This window comes from Microcebus murinus, chromosome 4 (genome assembly GCF_040939455.1).
Source record: "Microcebus murinus isolate Inina chromosome 4, M.murinus_Inina_mat1.0, whole genome shotgun sequence".
NCBI lineage: Eukaryota > Metazoa > Chordata > Mammalia > Primates > Cheirogaleidae > Microcebus > Microcebus murinus.
Genome location: NC_134107.1, coordinates 104,932,629 through 104,952,696, shown reverse-complemented (window position 1 = coordinate 104,952,696; position 20,068 = coordinate 104,932,629). Strand labels below are relative to the sequence as shown.

Here is a 20,068-nt window from a genome sequence, read left to right as displayed (position 1 = left end):
CCAGCCCCTGCCCTGCCTCTGCCCACCTGCCGCCCCTGCCTCCCTTGCTGTCAGCCACGCACCTGGCAGGCGTCCACGCCGCCGCTGAGGAAGCCCACGCACATCATGCGGGGCGTGATCTGCTGCAGGAGCTCCTCGCACGTGGTCTGGTTGATGACGCGGATCTCGCCCTTCTGCAGGACCAGCGCCGCGGAGCCTGGGGAGAGGGGGCAGGCTGAGCGGTGACCAACAGGTAAGTAACTGAGCGTATGTCTGGGAGGCAGCCACAGACAGCAAGTGGGGACGGGCTGTGATGGGAGACCCACAGACACCACGGTGACCAGGGCGCAGGAAGCAGCATGCGGGGAGACAGAAAGCGAGAACGCCACCGGGTTCTGTCAGGGCGGCAGAGCTGTCAGGTTGGCTTGTTCTTTTTCCTCCCCGTTCTACACCTTTTCTGCAACGTGTTACGTTAACATCAGCAGAATTTTTTCAATCTAGCATTTTCCAACTAGTGCCTGCTTCCCTCAGCCGCAGCAGAAGGGCCAGGTGGCAGTGGAGGCTTCTTTTTGCAGATAAAGCGACAGGGTCAGAGAGTTTAAGCACCTTGCCAAGGTCCCTCAGGTACTTAAGGGGCGCGGCCAGGCTGTCAGGGCCTCCAGTCCAGAGCCCGGCCTGCAAATCCCACACCCTCCTAACAGACACCTCCATTCTGCCCTGGACAGCCTGGTCCTGCCAGAGAGAGGGAAAGGGGGCGGGTGAGCCACCATCCCAGACGCCAGCAGACAGCAGACGTGCTGGGTACGCTGGCTGGAAACGCAGAGGCACCACAGAACAGGGAAGGTGCCAGGCGCTCTGCAGGTCCCCGGCCCTGCCAAGGCTCACCTCCCTGCTGGGTGTGCCCCCAGCCTGTGACCCAGATGGCCTTGCCCGCAGGGAAGACGTGGGAGGCATCGGGCAGGCAGATAGGCCGCACCACGGAGCTGTACTCCGCCGGCTGCTCCAGCTCCAGCAGTGCGATGTCGTAGTCGAAGGTGTAGTCGTTGAAGGAGGGGTGGGAGATGATGCGCTTGAGCTTGTGCTCCTGCACCCCAGGGGCGCTGCGCTTGCTCTGGTCGTGCAGGCCCAGGAAGGCCGTCCACTGCTTGGGGTCCGAGTACCTGGGAGGGAGAGCCGCGAGAGGCCGTGTGAGGACGCACGGCCCATGCACGCCGGCGCTGGCTCTGTGCCGGGACGCCTGGAGAAGGCGGAACCCGGCAGGCCAGGCGCCAGCAGCTGCTGCTGTGTGGGGTGGGGGCAGGGGTGGCCTCTTTCTTGGTCTTGACCCCAAACTGGAAACTTTACTAAGTGCCTCCCTCTGCAGCAATAAACCTTTCCTGACTGCTTTTCCCCCGCTCTTTGAATATACTTTTGATCTGATTATCAAAAAATAGGTATCTTGGGAACCTGATCTTTCCCAGAAGGAATAACACAAAAATCAATCCAAATAATTTTTGAACACAGTGGCATATACCCTAAGACCAAATGAACTGAAAACTACATTGAGTTTTATGTACTAGGTTTTTGTTAGTAGAGTAGGTTTAGCGACTCTGAAACTGTATCATGTCCAGGAGGACCCAGCAAACACGCAAATACACAGATGCTGCCCGGAGCCAACTCCCAGTGTGGGGACGGGGACACACAGACACGCACTGGGATCTGAGGTGTCAGTAAAAGCTCAGGATTTAAAAAAACTTGCCTGAAAGCAATGCCTTCCCCAATAGCGCCCAGGACTTGGTTTCTAAGTGCCCTTCTCTATTGAAAGGAGCCAGGGTTCCCTAGAGAAATGACTGATTTCAGATCTGGGGCAGGGAAAGCGTAAGGCAAACCCGGAACATTCTGTTTCTGCAGGAAGTGAACGAGCACTCAAACTCCGGCGCAGCCAACCTGACAAAGCGCTCACTAGCTAAAGTCAGGATAACACAAACACCAAAATAAATAATGACGGTGAAACTATTACACACTCAGAACACTAAAACAGGGTGGGGTGTGCAACAGTCCACCCTGAGTCTAAAATGTAAAAAAACTTATGAGGGCTGGACTAGGTGGCTCACGCCTGTAATCCTAGCACTCTGGGAGGATGAGGCAGGAGGATTGCTCGAGGTCAGGAGTTCGAAACCAGCCTGAGCAAGAGTGAGATCCTGTCTCTACTACAAATAGAAAGAAATTAATTAGGCAACTAAAAATATATAGAAAAATTTAGCCGGGCATGGTATCATATGCCTGTAGTCCCAGCTACTCGGGAGGCTGAGGCAGAAGGATTGCTTGAGCCCAGGAGTTTGAGGTTGCTGTGAGCTAGGCTGATGTCACGGCACTCTAGCTGGGGCAACAGAGTGAGACTCTGTCATAAAATAAAATAAAATAAAATAAAATAAAATAAAATAAAATAAAATAAAATAAAATAATAAAATAAAATAATAAAATAAAATAAATAAAATAAAATAAAATAAAATAAAATAAAGCTTATGAAGGGAGAAGAAAAGTTATTTTTTCTTTTTTTTTTCTTGTAGACACAGGGTCTCGCTCTATTACCCAGGCTGGTCTTGAACCCCTGGCCTCAAGTGATCCTCCTGCCTCGGCCTCCCAAAGTGCTGGAATTATAGGTGTGAGCCACCTCGCCTGGCCAAGAAAGCTATTCTTTCTAGAGAAAACCCAGGGGCTAAATTTAGAAGCAATCATCCCACAGGAATCCCATTTGCACCTGCCACAGCAACGATCTGCACACGCGAGAATCGTGGGCAGCGACTGCCGGGGACGAGACACTCCCACTCATCCAGTGTCGCCCGACGTGAGGCATTCGTAACCAAGGCGGATAGTCCCTTCAGGATGGACAACCCGGTGGGCCCACCTGAACCAGGTACCCTCCACCACGCGAGAGCACGTGCGTCCTGGGGGCCGCGCCGCCTGCGTAGCGCTTCCCAGCGCAGACCGCCAGCAACAACCAGCGGAGTCCGAACCGAGGGGCATCCTGCAAAGCGACTGGTCTGCACGCTTCGGAAACACCAATGCCGTGAGGCACGGCGAAGGAAAGGCCTGGGGAACCAGCCCAGGCCAGAAAGAGTCTGAAGAAACCTCGTGAGGCAGGACGAGGCATGACCCTTGACCGCATCCTAGAACTTTTCAAAAAGGCATAAAGAACACTGTTGGGACAACTCGGAGGGCTGCGCAGTGTGGACAGCATGCTGGCTCAGGGCACCGTGTCCGTGCCACCGTTTCTGGGCGTGACCTCTCACTGGCTAGGCGGGACAGGGTCCCTGTTCTCGCGAGACGCAGGCCGATGTTTCGGGAGAGGCGTGGCACAGCGGCGCCTGACTCGGAAATGGCTCCGAAACGCGCGAGCCGCGCGTGCGCGGAGAGAAGCTTTAACAGTGGCGGTGGAGCTGAGCGGTTAGTGAATGCAGACACAGGCCGGAGGTGCTCGCCGCGCCAGTCTTTTTTCATTTTTTGCTTTCATCGTATTTGCAACATTTTGTAGGTTTGAAAAATTTTCAAAATCAAACATTGGAAAAATGTATCTTTAAAATAGAAAATGTGTACGCCAGAGAAGAGCATAAAGACACACTTCATTTCCTGAGTTCTCAGGGAGGTCTGGAGGTGATGAGACCTTCCTCCCCCGACGCCAAACGGGGCCTCTTCCTCAGCACCCCTCCCCCACAGGCCCCACAGGAAGCCTCCCCCGCCTTCCCTGACCCCGCACCCCTTCCCCGCCATCCCTGAACCCCTTCCCCGCCATCCCTGCACCCCTCCCAGTCCCTGCACCCTTTCCCCGTCCCTGCACCCCTTCCCTGCCATCCCTGCACCCCTTCCCCGTTCCTGCACCCCTTCCTGCCATCCCTGCACCCCTTCCCTGTCCCTGCACCCCTTCCCTGCCCCTGCACGCCTTCCCCGCCCCTGCACCCCTTCCCCGCCCCTGCACCCCTTCCCCACCGCCCCTGCACCCCTTCCCTATTCCTGTACCCCTTCCCTGCCACCCCTGCACCCCTTCCCCGCCCCTGTACCCCTTCCTTTCCGCTACACCCCTTCCCTGTCCCTGCACCCCTTCCCTGCCATCCCTGCAGCACCTCCCTATAGAACCGCACACCCAGACGGAAGCTCTGGCCGCCACATGGGCCTCCCGTCCCTCTTCACTCTACTCTGTTGCTGCCACAAGATAACTTCCTAGAAACTGCTTTTGTGAGATCCTTTTTGTCTTATTCCCAAGACCGAAAATAATTCTCAAGACTTGACAAGTGAGGCCTTGGCGCCCACCCAGCGTCCGCCCATCGATTCGCTCTGCAACTGGCAGGCACCTAGGATGTCCCAGGATTGCGCTAGACCCAGGCTTCACGCTCACAGTGCACGTGGGGCGAGAGAGATGAAAGCCACCAATCACAGCACGAAGTGAAAAGCGTCCCGCAGAGGACTGGCAGGACGCTGTGGAAGAGGCCAGGGTGGGAGTCAGGAACCAAGGCCTGACGTCAAACAGGACCGGCCCACCAAAGCTGCCGGTGGGGGAGACAGCAGCATATTTAAAGGGAGCGAAGGGAATGTTCAGGAAGCCCCTAAATTGAATATGGGGAAGGTGTGAGGGCAGGACAGGAGACTGAGGCTGGAGAGACAGGCAGGGCCATGCCTGACACGTGAAGGAGCTCCTGCTTTGTCCCATGAGTGGCGGCAGGCACTGACGCAGGACTCCGACGTGACTGGACTTGGGAAGAGCGCTCTGGCCTCACGAGGGAGGCGGTGGGAGAGGTGCTGAGCCACCTGGGCCAGGGCGGGCACCCCAAGGCAGTGGCAGTTTTGCCATTTGGAAAACAGCAGAGATGTTTCAGGAACATCTCCGAGTGAGAACTCGGGGGCAAGGGCGCTGAACGGATGTGGTGGGATGGGAAGAGAGCAGAGCCACCCTGGACCCCACCCCCTGTGATCCTGAGCTCTCTGCCCTACGTCTGCAGCTTTCCACCTCCCTCCCCCATGCCAGCCCCTTCTCAGCCCTCTTCCTTCTCGAAGCCCTCGCTACTAATCCTGCCACAGTGGTCTTTCCCCTATAGCCAATGCAGCTTGGACGGTATCTAATTATATCAGCAGACCCGTCTCTGGTTGTTTATGGTATGCGCAGCTACCAGCAGCTGAGTGACCGGCTGTGGCCCACAGGCTGCAGAGCAGCTGGGCATGGCCAGCACTCAGGCAGAGCTCTGCTCAGTGCTGGCACACTGAGTCGCTGTACCCCCAAACGCCCTGCAAGGCAGGCCACCCTTTATAAGATGAGGACTCAGGCAGGCACTGACAGGTTAAGTAACTTGCCCAGTATCACACAGCTAATATGTCGTCACAGGCCACAGTTTGAACCAGGCAGCCTGCGCTCTTACAGTGTTACACCCCCTCTCAGCAACGCCCCCCGAACACTTGATGCTTCCGCAACCTATTCAGAGTAACCTGACTCCAGCCCCCCTGCCCCAGCACACTGCACACCAGGAAGGTCTGAGCCCCTAGTCCGGCTGGCAAACACCTTCGCCTTGCCACCCTCCTCTTAGACACCCCTGCTCATAAAGGTGTTTCCAAAAGTCTCTTGGGCAGAACTCTAACTCCACACGCTGTGCCTGAGGTAGCCATACATGGTTCTGGAACAGTGTGTGCATGTGTGTGTGTGTGCGTGCCTGTGTGTGTGTGTGACATCTCTCCCCACTCTGGCAGGTCTGCAAGGTACAGTCTGCAGAGACCAAGCCTTGCCCACGTGTCTCCCTAGCACTAACAGTAACAGCGGCTATGGAATGTATTAATTGCACTATTAACTGGCAGAAGTAGACTGATATCAACAGAAGGAGGAAAAGGAAATGAGAAATGAAATAATGAAGCAAAGGAAAGGAGGCAGTGGTGGTGCGTGAGGGCAGGGTGAGCTGTCAGAGAGTACGCACACGTCTGTTGCCCGCCATGACCTACCCAGGGGGCCAGGCACAGCAACACTGGCACCGTGAGCACACCGAGCACTCGGACCTTGGTTTCTAAATACCATCCCAGTAGAGGGCACTAAGAGAAATAGCTGATGCTAGGGCCAGAGCAGGGAAAATACAAGACGAGCCCAGAGTACCTGGCAATGCCCGTAAGCAAGGAAATGGCTCAAAAAAGCAAAAGGATGAGCACGTCAAACAGACACAGAAGTCAACCTCCAAGAGCTCCTGGTGGTCACATCTGGAACAATTTGAGCAACAAAGTAAATATCATAGTACTGGATTACAACCCCAAACATAAAATGAATATACAGGTCCATACAAATATAAATAAATGATTAAATAATTGGGAGACAAGAGACAAGCCTTCCTCACAGAATTCCAAGTGAACTCATATCCGAAGATCAGAGTATAGAAAGGAGAAAGTCAGCGAGGTCTACCTGAGCCAAATGAGAAAGACTGACCAGCGACAAGTCATGTTGGCGTCACTTACTGCCGGTATGACGTGATGCTCTTTGCAAACATTCATAACCCCAGTCCAATCATGAGAAGACCGTCAGAAACACCCAGCCTGGGAGGACAGCCTTCAGGACACATGGCCTCCAGACTGGCAAGGGACAGACTGAGAAAGTGTCACCACCTGGAAGAGGCTGGAGACAGGACACCGAGATGCAGTGTGCTGGCCTGGCCCAGCTCCTGGCACAGAAAAGAGGTCAGGCAGGAGCCCCGTGAAGTCTGGAGCTTAGTTGCCAGTGAAGGGCCAATGCTGGTTTCTTAATGTTGACAAACACGTCAGCAACGAGGGATGCTTGGCGAGGCTTATTCAGGAATTCTGTGCCATTTTTGCAATTTGTGTGTGTTCCAAAATATGTACTTAAAAAGATTCTTAAATAAGTTCACATCACCCCAAAAAGGAAATCACTCCTGCCCAAGGTGGAGTTGAGTGTGACAAAATGACGGTCTCGGGCTGGACCAGGCTGCTCTCCAAGCACCGAATGAGGCCCAGGGACCATCGAGCCGGCTCTGCTTCCTCCGGGCTTTTGCCATCCGTCTCCACGACGCATGCAAGGGGCATCTGCCTGACCGTGTGCCACATCTGTGCCTGAGGCCTCCTCCCCATGGTGGGCCCATCTCTCTTCCCTGTGGGACGGCGGCTGCCCCTGGAGCTGCCTACCGCGGGAGAGCACGCAGCCAGCAGGAAGTGCCTGCCTTCCGAGGGTGCGTCCCCCTGGAAGGCCGGTGCCCCTGTGCCTGCTTCTTCAGAGCAAGCTGTCCCGAGACTCCTTGCAGCCCATGGCCACGGGGCCTGGGTAGGCCGAGAGCTGAGACACAAATGGCCCCAGCCCTGCATCCTGGCCCCTGTTCCTGCTGATTCTCCGGCCTCGCAGACCCTGGCCCCTGCCACCTATCCTGGGACGCCAACGTGACCCTTCCTTCCAGGCCTCTTATCTGCCGTGTGTCTGAGGCTACGACATCCTGAGTACCTACTATGTGCCAGGCCCAGCACTAAGTGTCTCAAGCGCAGCATATTTAATTCTCACAGCTCTAAGGATGAGCACCAATAGCATTGCCATCATCAGTGAAGAACCCCAAGGCCTGGGAAGTTCGAATAATTTGCCCAAGGTCGCCTGCAAGCGGAGCTGGAACACTGAATCCAAGGCTGGTCTCAGCCAATCCCAAGGAGTCGAGCAGCACAGAGACTGCACAGGCTTCAAAATATCACGCTCCAGTCGCTCTGCCACTTAACAGCTGTGCAACCCCAAGCAAATGTCCTCACTTCTCTTGACCTTAGTTTCTGTCGAATGAGGATATAATTAGATCTGCCCAACTAACATGTTAGGAGCTGTTGGGAGAGGTGAGACTGAGAGTGGGCGTGACTAAGAGTGGGCACCTAATAAAAGTGCGTTTCCTTATTGCAATTGCTAATCCTTGTCCTGGGACATCTGTCCAGCCTCCCCTCCCTGCCCTGGTGCCAGCCCGCCCTGGCACGACTCGCAGACAGGGCCTGCGAGGAGGCTCCCTGCTGCACACGCACCTGAATCCTTTGTCGTCAATATAGCAGTGGGCCGCGGACACCAGCCAGTTGGGGGAGATGAGTGACGCCCCACACACGTGGCCCTGGCCCAGGGCGTGCAGGCTCACCTGCCAGGGCCACTCTCCCTCGTCTGCATCCGTGCCCCCAACGACCCGAGCCTGTTTGCTGAACGACCGCAACCCACAGTCTGCAGAGGGGACAGAAAACAAAAGGGCAAAGAGTCAAGGTAGGGACACATAACCCCAAGGGGGCACATACCAGTACAGCGAGACCCCACTCAGGAAGTCGCCTTTTGGGGTGCACAGCATTGCGGGAGCAGGCACAGTTCGAGGGACCCCCTAGAACTACTTTTGCGTATCACAGACCTTCTGACTCCCACTTTCCCACCCCCAATTCAAAACCCTCATGCCTATCACCCCCGACTCTACACGAACGCGGCGAGGGGCCCCCAGAGGCCTGCTGGTTTGCTTAGATTTGATTTGAGTGTCATTTGCCTAGATTTCCTCAGCGGATGCTGAAGGGCACAGCTCCCAGGGGGAAGAACAGATGGATGACATGAAGTCACACAATAGCTGCAGCTGTTCTCACACTTAACCCGTGGCCAGTCCTTCTGAAATACACAGAGGCTGCAAATTCAACGACGGGGCGGGCGAGGGTGAGACCCTGTCTAGTGCCTGGGCAAGCCGGGCCTCGCTTCTCCAGGACCCTCCTCTGTGGCCATGTCTACAGGGTAGGGGTCAGCCCAGCACCGCGGCCAGGATCCCAGGCAAACCACAGAGGTGATGTGCTGGCTGCCCGCGTCCTTTCTCCAGGACCAGAGCTAGCCTCTGGGGCAGTGCTTTTGAGCCAACTGGCAAAGTCACCCTTTCTTCCAGGAGACACGCCCTCTCACCCAGGCACAGAGCTGGGTGACTGAGGTGCTGGTGGGACTGCCACCTCCAGTGCACCACCTTGCACAGTGAACCCACCTGTGCATTTGCACAGTGAGCAACCTGCACAACCATACTCAGGGCCCTTGCTTACCACAGTCCTTCTCGTCCGAGCCATCGCTACAGTCCTTTGTCCCATCACACTCAGGGTTGCCCTTGCTCACACAGAGCCCATTTTGGCAGCGATAGGTGTGTTTGGTGCAACTGACCACACGCACTGTTCAAGGGGGAGGACACAGGGGAGGGAATCAATCCACAGCACCCAACCCGAAGCTGGGGCCAGTGCCAGAACGCCCCAGATGGCACCTCATGATCCCCACCCACACCTCACCCAGCCCCTCCCACCCAGCCACACCCACATCCACTGTCCTTCCAGCCCTGCTCTAGGTTCTCCACCTTCCAGAAGGTTCTCTCCCCACTGACACCCTTTCTCGTCACACTGAGCACACAGGTGGTTTGTGTTTACTACACTCTGGGCACACAGCGTGGAGCCGGGAGCAGCTTCACTAGGAGGAGAGCTCCCCAGCAGGAAGTCGGGTGGCGCCGGGCCTCACCACTGTCGCAGGTGGCTTCATCTGACCCGTCCCCACAGTTGTCCTTCCCGTCACACTGCTGGCTCTTCGGGAGGCACTTCCCATTGGAGCACTTGAAGGTCTGATCTGGACACGCTGGGGACACACGGGGACTTGGTAACCTGCCCCTGCCAGCACCAGCCCAGGAGGGAAGCCCAGGCCCTCCCCCCACCTGTACTCACTACACCTGGGCTCGCCCCCCCACTCCCTGCACCCAGACCCACCTACCTTCCACCTGCACTCCCTGCACCCAAGCCCAGCCCTGCTGGCACTCCCTGCACCCCAGTCCCACCCCCACAGCACTCACTGCACGTCAGCTCGTCACTGCTGTCCCCGCAGTCATTCATGCCATCGCAGACCCAGAAGAGGGGCTTGCAGAACTTGTTCGCACACGTGAACTGGTAGGAGGCGTTGCACCCTGGAGCAGGGGTGAGGGCAGGGTGAGCGCTGAGCTCAGCTGCCTCCCTACCTGGGCGACCATGGTGTGGGGGCGCCGGGGTGGGGGGGGGCGCCTGCCCTTTTGGAGAGCAGCCCACAGCTCCCTGCAACACTAGCTAGGGAAGCTGACCGCCCACTCAGGGACACTCCACTGCCGGCTCCCACAGAGACCAAGAGCTCCAAACGGCAGGGAGGGGGAAGGGGCAGATGTCTCTGCACAGCGGGGTGAGGACAAACTCCTGCCACCATGGGCCTTCCTGCCACAGGGGTCATCTAGGAGAAGCCATGGGGCATGGTGAGGGCAGGCGGGGACGGGCCGTGGCTGCCAGCCCAACTCACGGCAGTTGAGCTCATCGCTGTAGTCGGTACAGTCGGCCCAGCCGTCGCAGCGCAGCGACTTCTTGATGCACCGCCCAGTTTGGCACGTGAACATCCCGGGGCACGCTGCAGGGCACAGGTGGGCCTGAGGGTGGGCGTACACACCCACCTCCCTCAGCCAGCTCCCCCTTCCGCCCCTCCCACCCTCGGGCCAGCCTCACAAGTGGTGGGGCTCTGGGGCAGGGTAGGCGTCACCTGAGCCCACTGAGCTATGGCGACAGGGTTGCTACACCAGCAGCCTGCGTGCGGGAGGGCTGGCGTGGGAACCTCCGGCTGGAAAGCCCTGGGCACAGCGGAGACAGGCTGGCCGGGTCGAGGCCCTTCCACCGCCCTGTCCTGGGCCACCAGGTGCCTCTGAGGCCGGGCTCCCCGCCTACAACACGGGGCGACAGCAGCTCGGCAGGCCGCTGATGCATGCGTCCTATCCAAATGTAAAATGGCATCAGCTATTTCCTGCATGCTAAGATATTTTCCACATTTCATTGTTTCTGAAATCAGGAGACATCTGACAACTGCTGCCATCAGGCAGATGACAAAGCTGTAAGGCGGCCACTGTCACCACCTCTGCACAGGTATGCTCTGGTCACAGGTTAGTGTTTAGATCAAAGGTATCTGTTCATCCAATTATACCTTTGGTGGTAAGTCATGCAAGTGAATTTTACCTTAAATCTGGACTCCTAAGATCAGTTAAAATGCCTTCCAAGGTCATTCTATGACACAGGGTTGAAATAAAAAATCATTGTGTATGTGGAGGAATTGCTGTTCACACAGCCAAGAGTATTTTTTAATATGTCTAAAAATTATGCTATTAATCCTAAAGGTACTAAAAGGCCACAAAACAAGCCCAGATTGTCAAAGTCACAGTGATGCAGAAGCAGGGGGACAGATGGCCCAGAGGAGCCGGGAGGGGAGCACTTGGGCCCAGGTGCCGCATGGTGGGACCACAACCCCAGAGTGCACCGGCGGCCACCACCCACCTTCTTCAATAAATACACTAAAAGTAGCATGTTTTCCTCAAGTTACTAGAACGACAGGCATCTCACATTCTGTGCTGTCTCAAAATCAGGGAAGTGTGATGCCAGCAAGGTACAGGGTAGACAGTGATCTTGGGCCGCTCCTCTAACCAGGCCCTGCTCCTAAGGACATCCACTCACGGTCACTGGAGTCATAGGAGAGGTATTCAGCCAGGAAACCGGTGTCTGTGTAGGACTGGTCCGAATGGAAGCGAACTGTGATCTTGCTGCTCTTGCTGGTAACCACAAACTGGGGTCTCTCTCCGCAGTACCTGCAGGGGGTGGCGCAGGGTGAGGGGGGACAGCTCGAGACGGAGCACCAGGGGGCTCACGGGACCCCCTCCCCCCAGCACTGTGGGCCCAGGGCCCCCACGCCCCAGGGGCTCACTTCTCCCCGTTGATCTCCACGTAGTCCTTGGGGCAAGTGCCCAGTGGCACGTTGGGCTCCAGCAGGTAGAAGACTTTGAAGCGCAGCTTCACATTTTTGTTGTTGGGCACCTGAAGAGAGAGATGTCGCTGGGACTCTGTGGCTGCTGTCCCTCTTTCCCAAACCCAAAGACGTCACATGGGGTCGGGGGGTGGCATGGAGCTGGGAGAGAAACTATTCTATTACTAAGGACGGACGGACACTATTCCATTACTAAGGAAGGACGGGCAGTATTCCATTACTGAGGAAGCTGTTTGTTTCAAGGCAGGATCTCGCTCTGTTGCCCAGACTGGAGTGCAGTGGCACGATCATAGCTCACTGCAGCCCCGAACTCCTGGTCTCAAGAGATCCTCCCACCTCGGCCTCCCAAAGTGCTGGGATTACAGGTGTGAGTTTTAATAAAAAAGCTCTCCCAGCATTTTTTTTTTTTTGAGACAGAGTCTCACTTTGTTGCCCAGGCTAGAGTGAGTGCCGTGGCATCAGCCTAGCTCACAGCATCCTCAATCTCCTGGGCTCAAGCGATCCTCCTGCCTCAGCCTCCCGAGTAGCTGGGACTACAGGTATGCGCCACCATGCCCGGCTAATTTTTTGTATATATATTTTAGTTGGTCAATTAATTTCTTTCTATTTATAGTAGAGACGGGGTCTTGCTCTTGCTCAGGCTGGTTTTGAACTCCTGACCTCGAGCAATCCGCCCGCCTCGGCCTCCCAGAGTGCTAGGATTACATGCGTGAGCCACCGCGCCCGGCCTCTCCCAGCATTTTTAAAGACAAGAAAAAGAAAGAGAGACGGCTGTCTGGGAAGGCGTGAGGGGCACCTACGGGCGCTACTCTCCTGTCTTGCTGCCACTTAACAGGTGCTTTTTCTGGTCCCCCACACACCCTGCCTCATCCTGGCTGCACCTCTGAAACAGGCGCCCACACCTCACCTTACCTAGGGCGAGCTGGGGCTCAGAGCGGCTCAGTGACACCAAAGGTCCCTAGTAAGTCACCAGGCGAGGAGCTGGGATCGAGTGTGGGGCTGACTGACACTATCGTCCTTCCCTTCCTCTGTCCTTCCTCATCTGCCCGCCCGGAGCGTCCACCTCTGTCCCCCCTCCCCTTCCCTCTCTCTCAGACACAGCCCACAGCTCCTACCTCAATGTTCCACGTGCAGTCGATATTGGGCGGGTAGTGGCCCGGGTAGAAGGGGCTGCTAAAGGTCCCTTGGGCATCACGTAAGTGGCCTCCACAGCCTGGGGGGCAGGCAGGAGAAAGAGCGTGAGGACTGAGGCCCTGCTTGGCCAAGGACACTGGAGGCTGCACAGCGAGGTGGGGCGAGGGCGGGCGCTGGCGAGCTCTGAGGAGGATCCTGCCCCAGACAGCTGGCAAATGCCCTTTGGCTCCAACTTCAACCTCCGTCACTGACCTGAGCCAGTTTGACGGCCACAGGGTCAAGCAGACCCTTGGGTCTAGAGCCCTCTGGATCTGTGAGTGCCGCCTTTTGCCTGAACCCAAATTTTACAGAACACATCCTCTTAATAAAGGGATTTATTCTGTGAAGTTTGGACTGGGTCAAGGGGCTGCACTTGGGGATCTGGAGGGTCACGTGTGGCCTCGAGGCCAAAGGTTCCCACCCCTGGCAGCCTGTAGCCTTCTGGGCTCAGGTCACCCTCTAAGTCCCCAACCTGCCCGGCCCTGCCTTACTGCTCATCTTTGGCAGCTGGAAGAAGGTGGCCTCAAAGCCAGGATGTCGCCGCTCAGTGTTGGTTACCAGTGTGACCAGCAGGACGTTCTGGGAGGAAAGGAAGGTCAGGTTGTAGGACGGAGCGTAGGTGCCACACAGCCTGCGGGGCAGAGGGTGGACATTAGGGACAACAGCAGACCCGAAGTTCCACACGCCCGACCAGACTCCCCAGGCAGTGGGGCTGGGACCCCATCCCAGGCCCTGGTCCCATCCACAAAGGCCAAGGGTGGATCTGAAATTAGCCGGGCATGGTGACACATGCCTGTAGTCCCAGCTACTTGGGAGGCTGAGGCAGGAGGATCACTTGAGCCTGGCAGTTTGAGGCCAGAGTGAGCTGTGATTGTGCCACTGCACTCTAGCCTGGGTGACAGAGCAAGACTCTGTCTTTAAAAACAGAAAAACAAAAATAAACCCATGCTTAGAGACAAAGTGACTGATTTGGAAAGATCATCATAATATACTTCACTTTTAAAAAGCAGATGATAGGCCAGGTGCAGTGGCTCACGCCTGTAATCCTAGCTCTTGGGAGGCCGAGGCGGGCGGATTGCTCAAGGTCAGGAGTTCAAAACCAGCCTGAGCAAGAGCGAGACCCCGTCTCTACTATATATAGAAAAAAATTAATTGGCCAACTGATATATATATATAAAAAATTAACCGGGCATGGTGGCGCATGCCTGTAGTCCCAGCTACTCGGGAGGCTGAGGCAGAAGGATCGCTCGAGCCCAGGAGTCATGGCACTCACTCTAGCCTGGACAACAAAGCGAGACTCTGTCTCAAAAAAAAAAAAAAAAAAAAAGCAGATGACAAAACTGAACATACAATTCTATTGCACAAACTGAGTATAATCCTGTTTGTAAACACACACATAGTAAAAAAGTCTGGGAAAGTATGAGGTATACATCAAACACGTAACAGTGGTGTATTTCTTTTCTTTTTTCTTTTTTTTTGAGACGGAGTCTCACTTTGTTGCCCAGGCTACAGTGAGTGCCGTGGCGTCAGCCTAGCTCACAGCAACCTCAAACTCCTGGGCTCAAGCGAATCCTGCTGCCTCAGCCTCCCGAGTGGCCGGGACTACAGGCATGCACCACCATGCCTGGCTAATTTTTTCCTTATATATATTAGTTGGCCAATTAATTTATTTCTATTTATGGTAGAGATGGGGTCTCACTCTTGCTCAGGCTGTTTTCGAACTCCTGACCTCAAGCAATCTGCCCACATCGGCCTCCCAGAGTGCTAGGATTACAGGCGTGAGCCACCGCGCCCGGCCTCTTTTCTTTTTTTTTTTAATTTTAACAATTCTATTTCCTCTATTCCTCAGTATTTGTTGAGAAAATGGTGTATTTCTAGGTAGTAAGATGATGAATGGCTTTCATCCTCCCTTTAATGATTTCTTCTATTTGGGACCATGTATTTCTTTGCTGTGCAATTACTAAATTAGAGAGAGAGAAAAAAGAAGTCCTAGCTGCTCAGCTGTGGCAGCAGATGGTTCTAGCTTGTTTTGGGCCAGAATTTTAGCCCATTATCAATCACAAAACATCCACCCAGCTCATTTCCACAGATAGCAACAGAAGGCTCTGGCCCACTGGGTCAGGGAGCAGCAGCTCGCCCCCCCACCTGCAGCCCCGCCCAGAGGGCTCCACCTGGGCTGGGGTGTTCATCTGGGCACCCCGCCCCCTCAGCATGTATATGAATCATGCGCTTTTATTTTCTGTAATTCTGGGGGCTTTGGCATCTGGGGCCTTGCTGACCTGGAGAGACTGCCCTCCTAGGGCAGGGCCAGCCGATGCCTGGGGATAGCAAAGGAGTCACCTGCAAGTGGACCTTTCATGTGCAAACCAACCAGTCCAGGGCCCACCCTGCCCCCACCTCCTCTACCAAGATCTCACACCCAGGGCCACTATTCCTTGTCCAGGAGGAAGGAGAGACAGATCCTGTGTTCCACAGCCCACTGAAATGACCCAAACGAGCCAGTCCTATGCCTATTTTCATCTGCCTTGTCCTGCCTTTCCCAAGTAAACCATAACAAAGGCACTTGCCCACGTTTCCCCCTCACTCCCGCTGCCTCCCCACCAACCCTGGCGCTTCCCCGGGTGGCCCGAGTGCCAGCTGGGCCATGCTGGGCCCCGCCCCTCCTCTTGAAACTGTGAGTAACAAACTGCCTCTTGAATAGCAGTCATGCGCTGATCTGTTGGCCTTACTATACCTGAATAATATTAAAACCTACACTTTACAATTGTGGGCTCCCCGGTCTCTCGGGCAGTTAAAGAAGCACACCCTGCTCACAATGGATTTGTCACCTAGAGACCAGTGGGCCTTCCCACCCTTGCCAAAGCTGAGGAAATCACCTCCCAGACACTCAGCTGGAGCTCATGCTGAGGGTCACACCACATCTGTCCCTGCTGCCTGGAAGTCTGGCGGTGGCCCGGAGCCAAGAGTCATAAACTGTATCCCAAACCTACACTGCAATTTGCCCAGGAGGCAGGCCCCAGCAGAGACAGCTGCTCACCTCCCCCAGCCCCCAGCCCCACCTCACCTCCACCCGCTCTCTAGATACTCACTGCACCAGGGCGTGGGGCTCCATGGGGCTCAGGGTGTCATACACCATCACCAGGTCACTGCCATACTGGTCGCAGGAAGCGAGGTCAAAGCTGCGGAAGGTGAGGCTCAGCACCGAGTCGGCATCCCCTCGCAGGGCCCACTGGCAGCGGGCACGAGCGGGGTAGGGGCTGTCGGGGAAGCCGGGCGTGGTGAAGCGAGTCAGCTCCCCGCCGCGGGTGTGCAGGGCAAAGTTGCAGCTGTCTGTGCAGGAGAGAAGGAGGAGGGTGTGGGCGCACAAGGCTGGGCAGAGCTGGGGAGCAACCCTGAGACCCAGTGGGGGTGCACCCCAGGCCTGGCCCCTCTGAGGCATCCCAGGCTGCCCTTGACCTTGGGAGAGCAAGAAGGGGGCTTCTCAGCAGGGCGTGAAGGGGCGGAGGGATCAGCACCATGTGACTTCTGGGGACCCCCTGGCTCAAGGACGTTTGGCCACATCCCTCCAACTCTCCACCCACAGGAGGAAAAGGGCATGGTACTTACCGTCCTGGGTCCTCTGTACTGTTCTGGGGTCAGTGGCTGAGAACAAGAGGGAGAATAAGGTCTTTACTGATATGGTCTATTTCCTTATTCCTGCTTCCTTATTACGGGGAGGTGCCCAGCCGGCATGCAGTCTTCTCTGCCAGGCACTGGGCGCGTTGGTTCCCCCGAAATGGTCCAGGGCCCAGCCCCGCTCCCTGCGGCGCCCCGACTTACGGAAGGCCACCACCGAGGTCAGCACGAAGGCGTGCCGGGACCGCGCACGTGGCGGCAGCATGATCACGCGCTCCTCCGCCATGGCGCGCTCGGCGTCCTCCACCAGGTGCGGCGGGATGCTGAACTCCGACCAGTAGTAGGCGATGACGCTGCCCTCGCTGCGGGGACAGCCGGAGGCCTGAGATGCGGGGCTCTGGGTACCCCCTTCGTGCACACTCTCCAGGGCCACCCTTGGGGCAGATGGCAGCGCACCCGGGCCCGCCCCACTCTCCTGCGTGCACATGCCCCCTCCCAGCCCCTGCAGAGATCGCCCGTCTGTCCCCTGCTCTCACGGCCTCACGTCCAGCCAGACGGATGGACTCGGCCCAGCTCAGGCTTAGGACTGAGGAAAATACAAGGCGTTGGAGTTTGGCCACTAACTTGGGCACACCAAGTATCACCTTCTTGCGCCTGTTTTCCCATCTGGGAAAGGGGATAGGAATGCCACCTGCAAAATGGCATTCCTAAGGATTCAACTGAACATGCAACATAAAAAGTACTTTGGGATAAAGTCTATAAGGGGAGGGGAAAAAAAAAAAAGGAAAGGGGGAAAAAGTATGTTTGAAAACTGCCCACTCACAAAAAATGTGAGGACTCACTGAAGCCTGCCTGAGCACCCCAAGCCTCCCAAACCCAAACTTGTGAAAATCACAACTGAGCACGGCCATTACTGGCAGTGTGCCAAGCACTCCACGTGCCTTTGGGCACCTCACCCGGGACAACTGCTATGGGCACCCCTGCCTGCAGACAGAAGAGCCGGGCTGCCTGTCCAGTAACTTGCAGGAAGGGCAGAACAAGGACCTGCCCTAGCCCTCCAAGCCAGGACCTCCAGCTTCTCCCCTAGTGTCAGAAGGCATGTGGCACACACACTGCACCGGCTCCCGCTCCCAGACAGGCCAGGGACCAGCCCCCCCAGCCTCTGCGCCTCACCCACCTGAAGGCAGTCACGGCGGACTCCTTGTAGTAGGGGCCCAGGGCGGGGTCTCTGCTGTATAACAGCTTCAGCTGAGGAAGGAGAGCAGCATCACAGCAGGCCGCAGCGGCCTGAGAGAGGCAATGACCCCTAGCCCAAACCCAGGCCGCTCCCCTCCCCTCCTAGGTCAGCCCCCATCTGGGGACCTGGGGGCAGGGGTGAGGAGTGTCTTTTCTGCCCAGCAGACTGGGGGAGCCAGAGCAGGCAGCAGGGGCAAGCTCCCTGTCCAGGGCTTGGACTCACCGCTTCCTTCACCTTTTTGGCCAGGTTTACAAACTCAGTAGAGTTGGAGTTCTCATAGGCATCCAGAAAGTTCTCGTTTGTGATCCTCAGGTAGCCATTGAAGACCATCTGGACTCGCATGTTCCGGTCTGTGCCGGGACAGAAGGAGAAGGTAGGGGAAGTGGAATCGCCCGCCTGTGCCCCACCGGCCCCTCAGCTCCCTGGGGGCGGGAATGCCTGGAGGGGGCCAGTGGCTGGAAAGAGCCTGGGGAGACGGCACCCTAGACCCCTCCCACTCACCCCCTGCTGTCCCGCCTGTCCCCAGTAGGTGGCTCTGGGTCTGTCCACTGAGAGGAGGGACAGCCATTCCCACATCACCCTCTGTAGAGCCAGCCCAGCTTTACTCACACTGAAAGTGCCACACCAGGAAGCCGACTGTGAGCGAAACCGCGACGAGGCCGGTCAACACGGCCGCCAGCACTACCCAGCGCCTCGGGCCGCGCTTCTCCACCTTCTTGGCGTTGTTGACTGGCAAGAACTCCACGCCTTCTTCGAAGCCATTCATGTCCTGAACGCAGAGAGGCACTGAGACTCAGACACCTCACCCGACAGCCTCCCAGCCCTGCTCGGGGAAGGATGTTCACGTTTTGTGAGGTCTGGCTTGGACCAGAAGAGGTTCCCCCACGCGCAGGGGAGCCCCGTGCATCCGGCATGCTGCGGAGGAACTTGCGAGCCAGCCTTCCTGACCAGCCTTCTGGACAGTGCCAGGGAAAACCACTTAAGAATTGTTATTTTAAATTAAAATGCAATGAAGGGCGGTCTAATCCCAGTCCTGGAGATCTCCCCTGAGGTGAGTCATCATGGGCACAGGGAGATGGACACCAGGAATAGGGAGAGTGGCCCCAGCCCAGGGCCATGGCCGGCAACCGTGTGCGGACTTCTAAGGGCAGACCCCTTCCGGCAGATGCAGCCCCTACCAGATTCTGTCCCCACCATTGCCCAGGCCAGGAGCCTGAGGCGCATGTCAACTGCACACCCTACCCAGTGGCCTTGCCCTGCCAATGTTTAACCAGACAGAAGTAAAACTGCAGTAAACCCAGGCAGTCCTGCAGTGCTGCCGTGGAACAAACTGCTCTACGTTTAACCTTAGGTGCCCCAGCCCAGGACCTCAAGGTGAAGTGAGAGGGCCAAGTCTCTGCTGGAATCCACACCCATGCTCAGACTCAAGAGAGTGAAAGCAAACAGACACGTGACAAACAGGATAGCAGCTTACCTGGGCGTCTCCCTGCCGGGAGTGTCCAGGGTGAGAGGAATCTGGATATGGGGGATGGTGGATGTCCACCGAGCCTAGTGACAGACAGGCAAATGTTTCTACCTAGCCCACTATCTGCCTGCCCTGAATCCGGGACAGGTGTCATAGGCCTGCACTGTGGTGCCTTAGATTTAACCACTTCAAACCCACTCCAGTAGGGCTTACAATGAAAGCAATGGTCCCAACCCCAAATTCCACAGATACCATCACTTTTTAACTGTTTCCTCATGAAGTTCCTCAGAACTCTATATGTTTGAACTGACATTTCTTGATTTCTTACATTTACACATTATTTATTAACTCATTGCTATTAAAGATTCTCCCTGCTCCAGACACACTGGATAGGTGTATCTCCAATTTTAGTTTCCTGGCTATAATTGTGACTTTATCTATTAACACACATAGAAACACACCCTAGAGGCGACCGCTTAAAAATGATTTCCCTCTGCCTGTTCTGGAACTTGTCCCCGTATTTCTAAATAATATGCCAATACCACTATCTATTGATTCATCTACTTAGAATATCATCAACTGGCTTCCTATTTGATAATGTGGATTTTAATGTCCTTCCTTCCCTTTTCTGCCCTATACTCCTAATAGTTAAAGAATCAAAGTTTTAAAAAATTATATCCATACTCTATGTTTTCATTATTTTCCTTATTAGACTGTGAAAATATTGCTCATTATTATGTTTACTTTCCTGTATAATTTGTTTTTCCTGCTGCAAATTTTCGTATACTTGGATTTCTTTTTAATATATATTCAAATCTTT

General features: G+C 55.8%; 1 protein-coding gene across 2 annotated transcripts in view; it reads right to left on the bottom strand.

The window, feature by feature from the left end:
* Window positions 1-20,068, bottom strand: part of ST14 (ST14 transmembrane serine protease matriptase) — a 40,174-nt gene that overhangs the window by 748 nt on the left and 19,358 nt on the right. Inside the window, exons 2-18 of one of the 2 annotated variants that reach the window (XM_020286773.2) lie at window positions 18,393-18,552; window positions 18,006-18,133; window positions 17,724-17,794; window positions 16,751-16,908; window positions 16,538-16,573; window positions 16,021-16,261; window positions 13,423-13,562; window positions 12,874-12,971; window positions 11,699-11,808; window positions 11,452-11,582; window positions 10,259-10,363; window positions 9,789-9,899; window positions 9,464-9,577; window positions 9,004-9,126; window positions 7,981-8,167; window positions 865-1,139; window positions 63-196 (exon numbers count right to left, since the gene is read on the bottom strand). In XM_020286773.2, the coding sequence (XP_020142362.2) occupies window positions 63-196; window positions 865-1,139; window positions 7,981-8,167; window positions 9,004-9,126; window positions 9,464-9,577; window positions 9,789-9,899; window positions 10,259-10,363; window positions 11,452-11,582; window positions 11,699-11,808; window positions 12,874-12,971; window positions 13,423-13,562; window positions 16,021-16,261; window positions 16,538-16,573; window positions 16,751-16,908; window positions 17,724-17,794; window positions 18,006-18,133; window positions 18,393-18,552 (2,322 nt within the window). The remainder of the gene's footprint in view (window positions 1-62; window positions 197-864; window positions 1,140-7,980; window positions 8,168-9,003; window positions 9,127-9,463; window positions 9,578-9,788; window positions 9,900-10,258; window positions 10,364-11,451; window positions 11,583-11,698; window positions 11,809-12,873; window positions 12,972-13,422; window positions 13,563-16,020; window positions 16,262-16,537; window positions 16,574-16,750; window positions 16,909-17,723; window positions 17,795-18,005; window positions 18,134-18,392; window positions 18,553-20,068) is intronic. The other variant, XM_076002652.1, reaches the window with a different exon arrangement.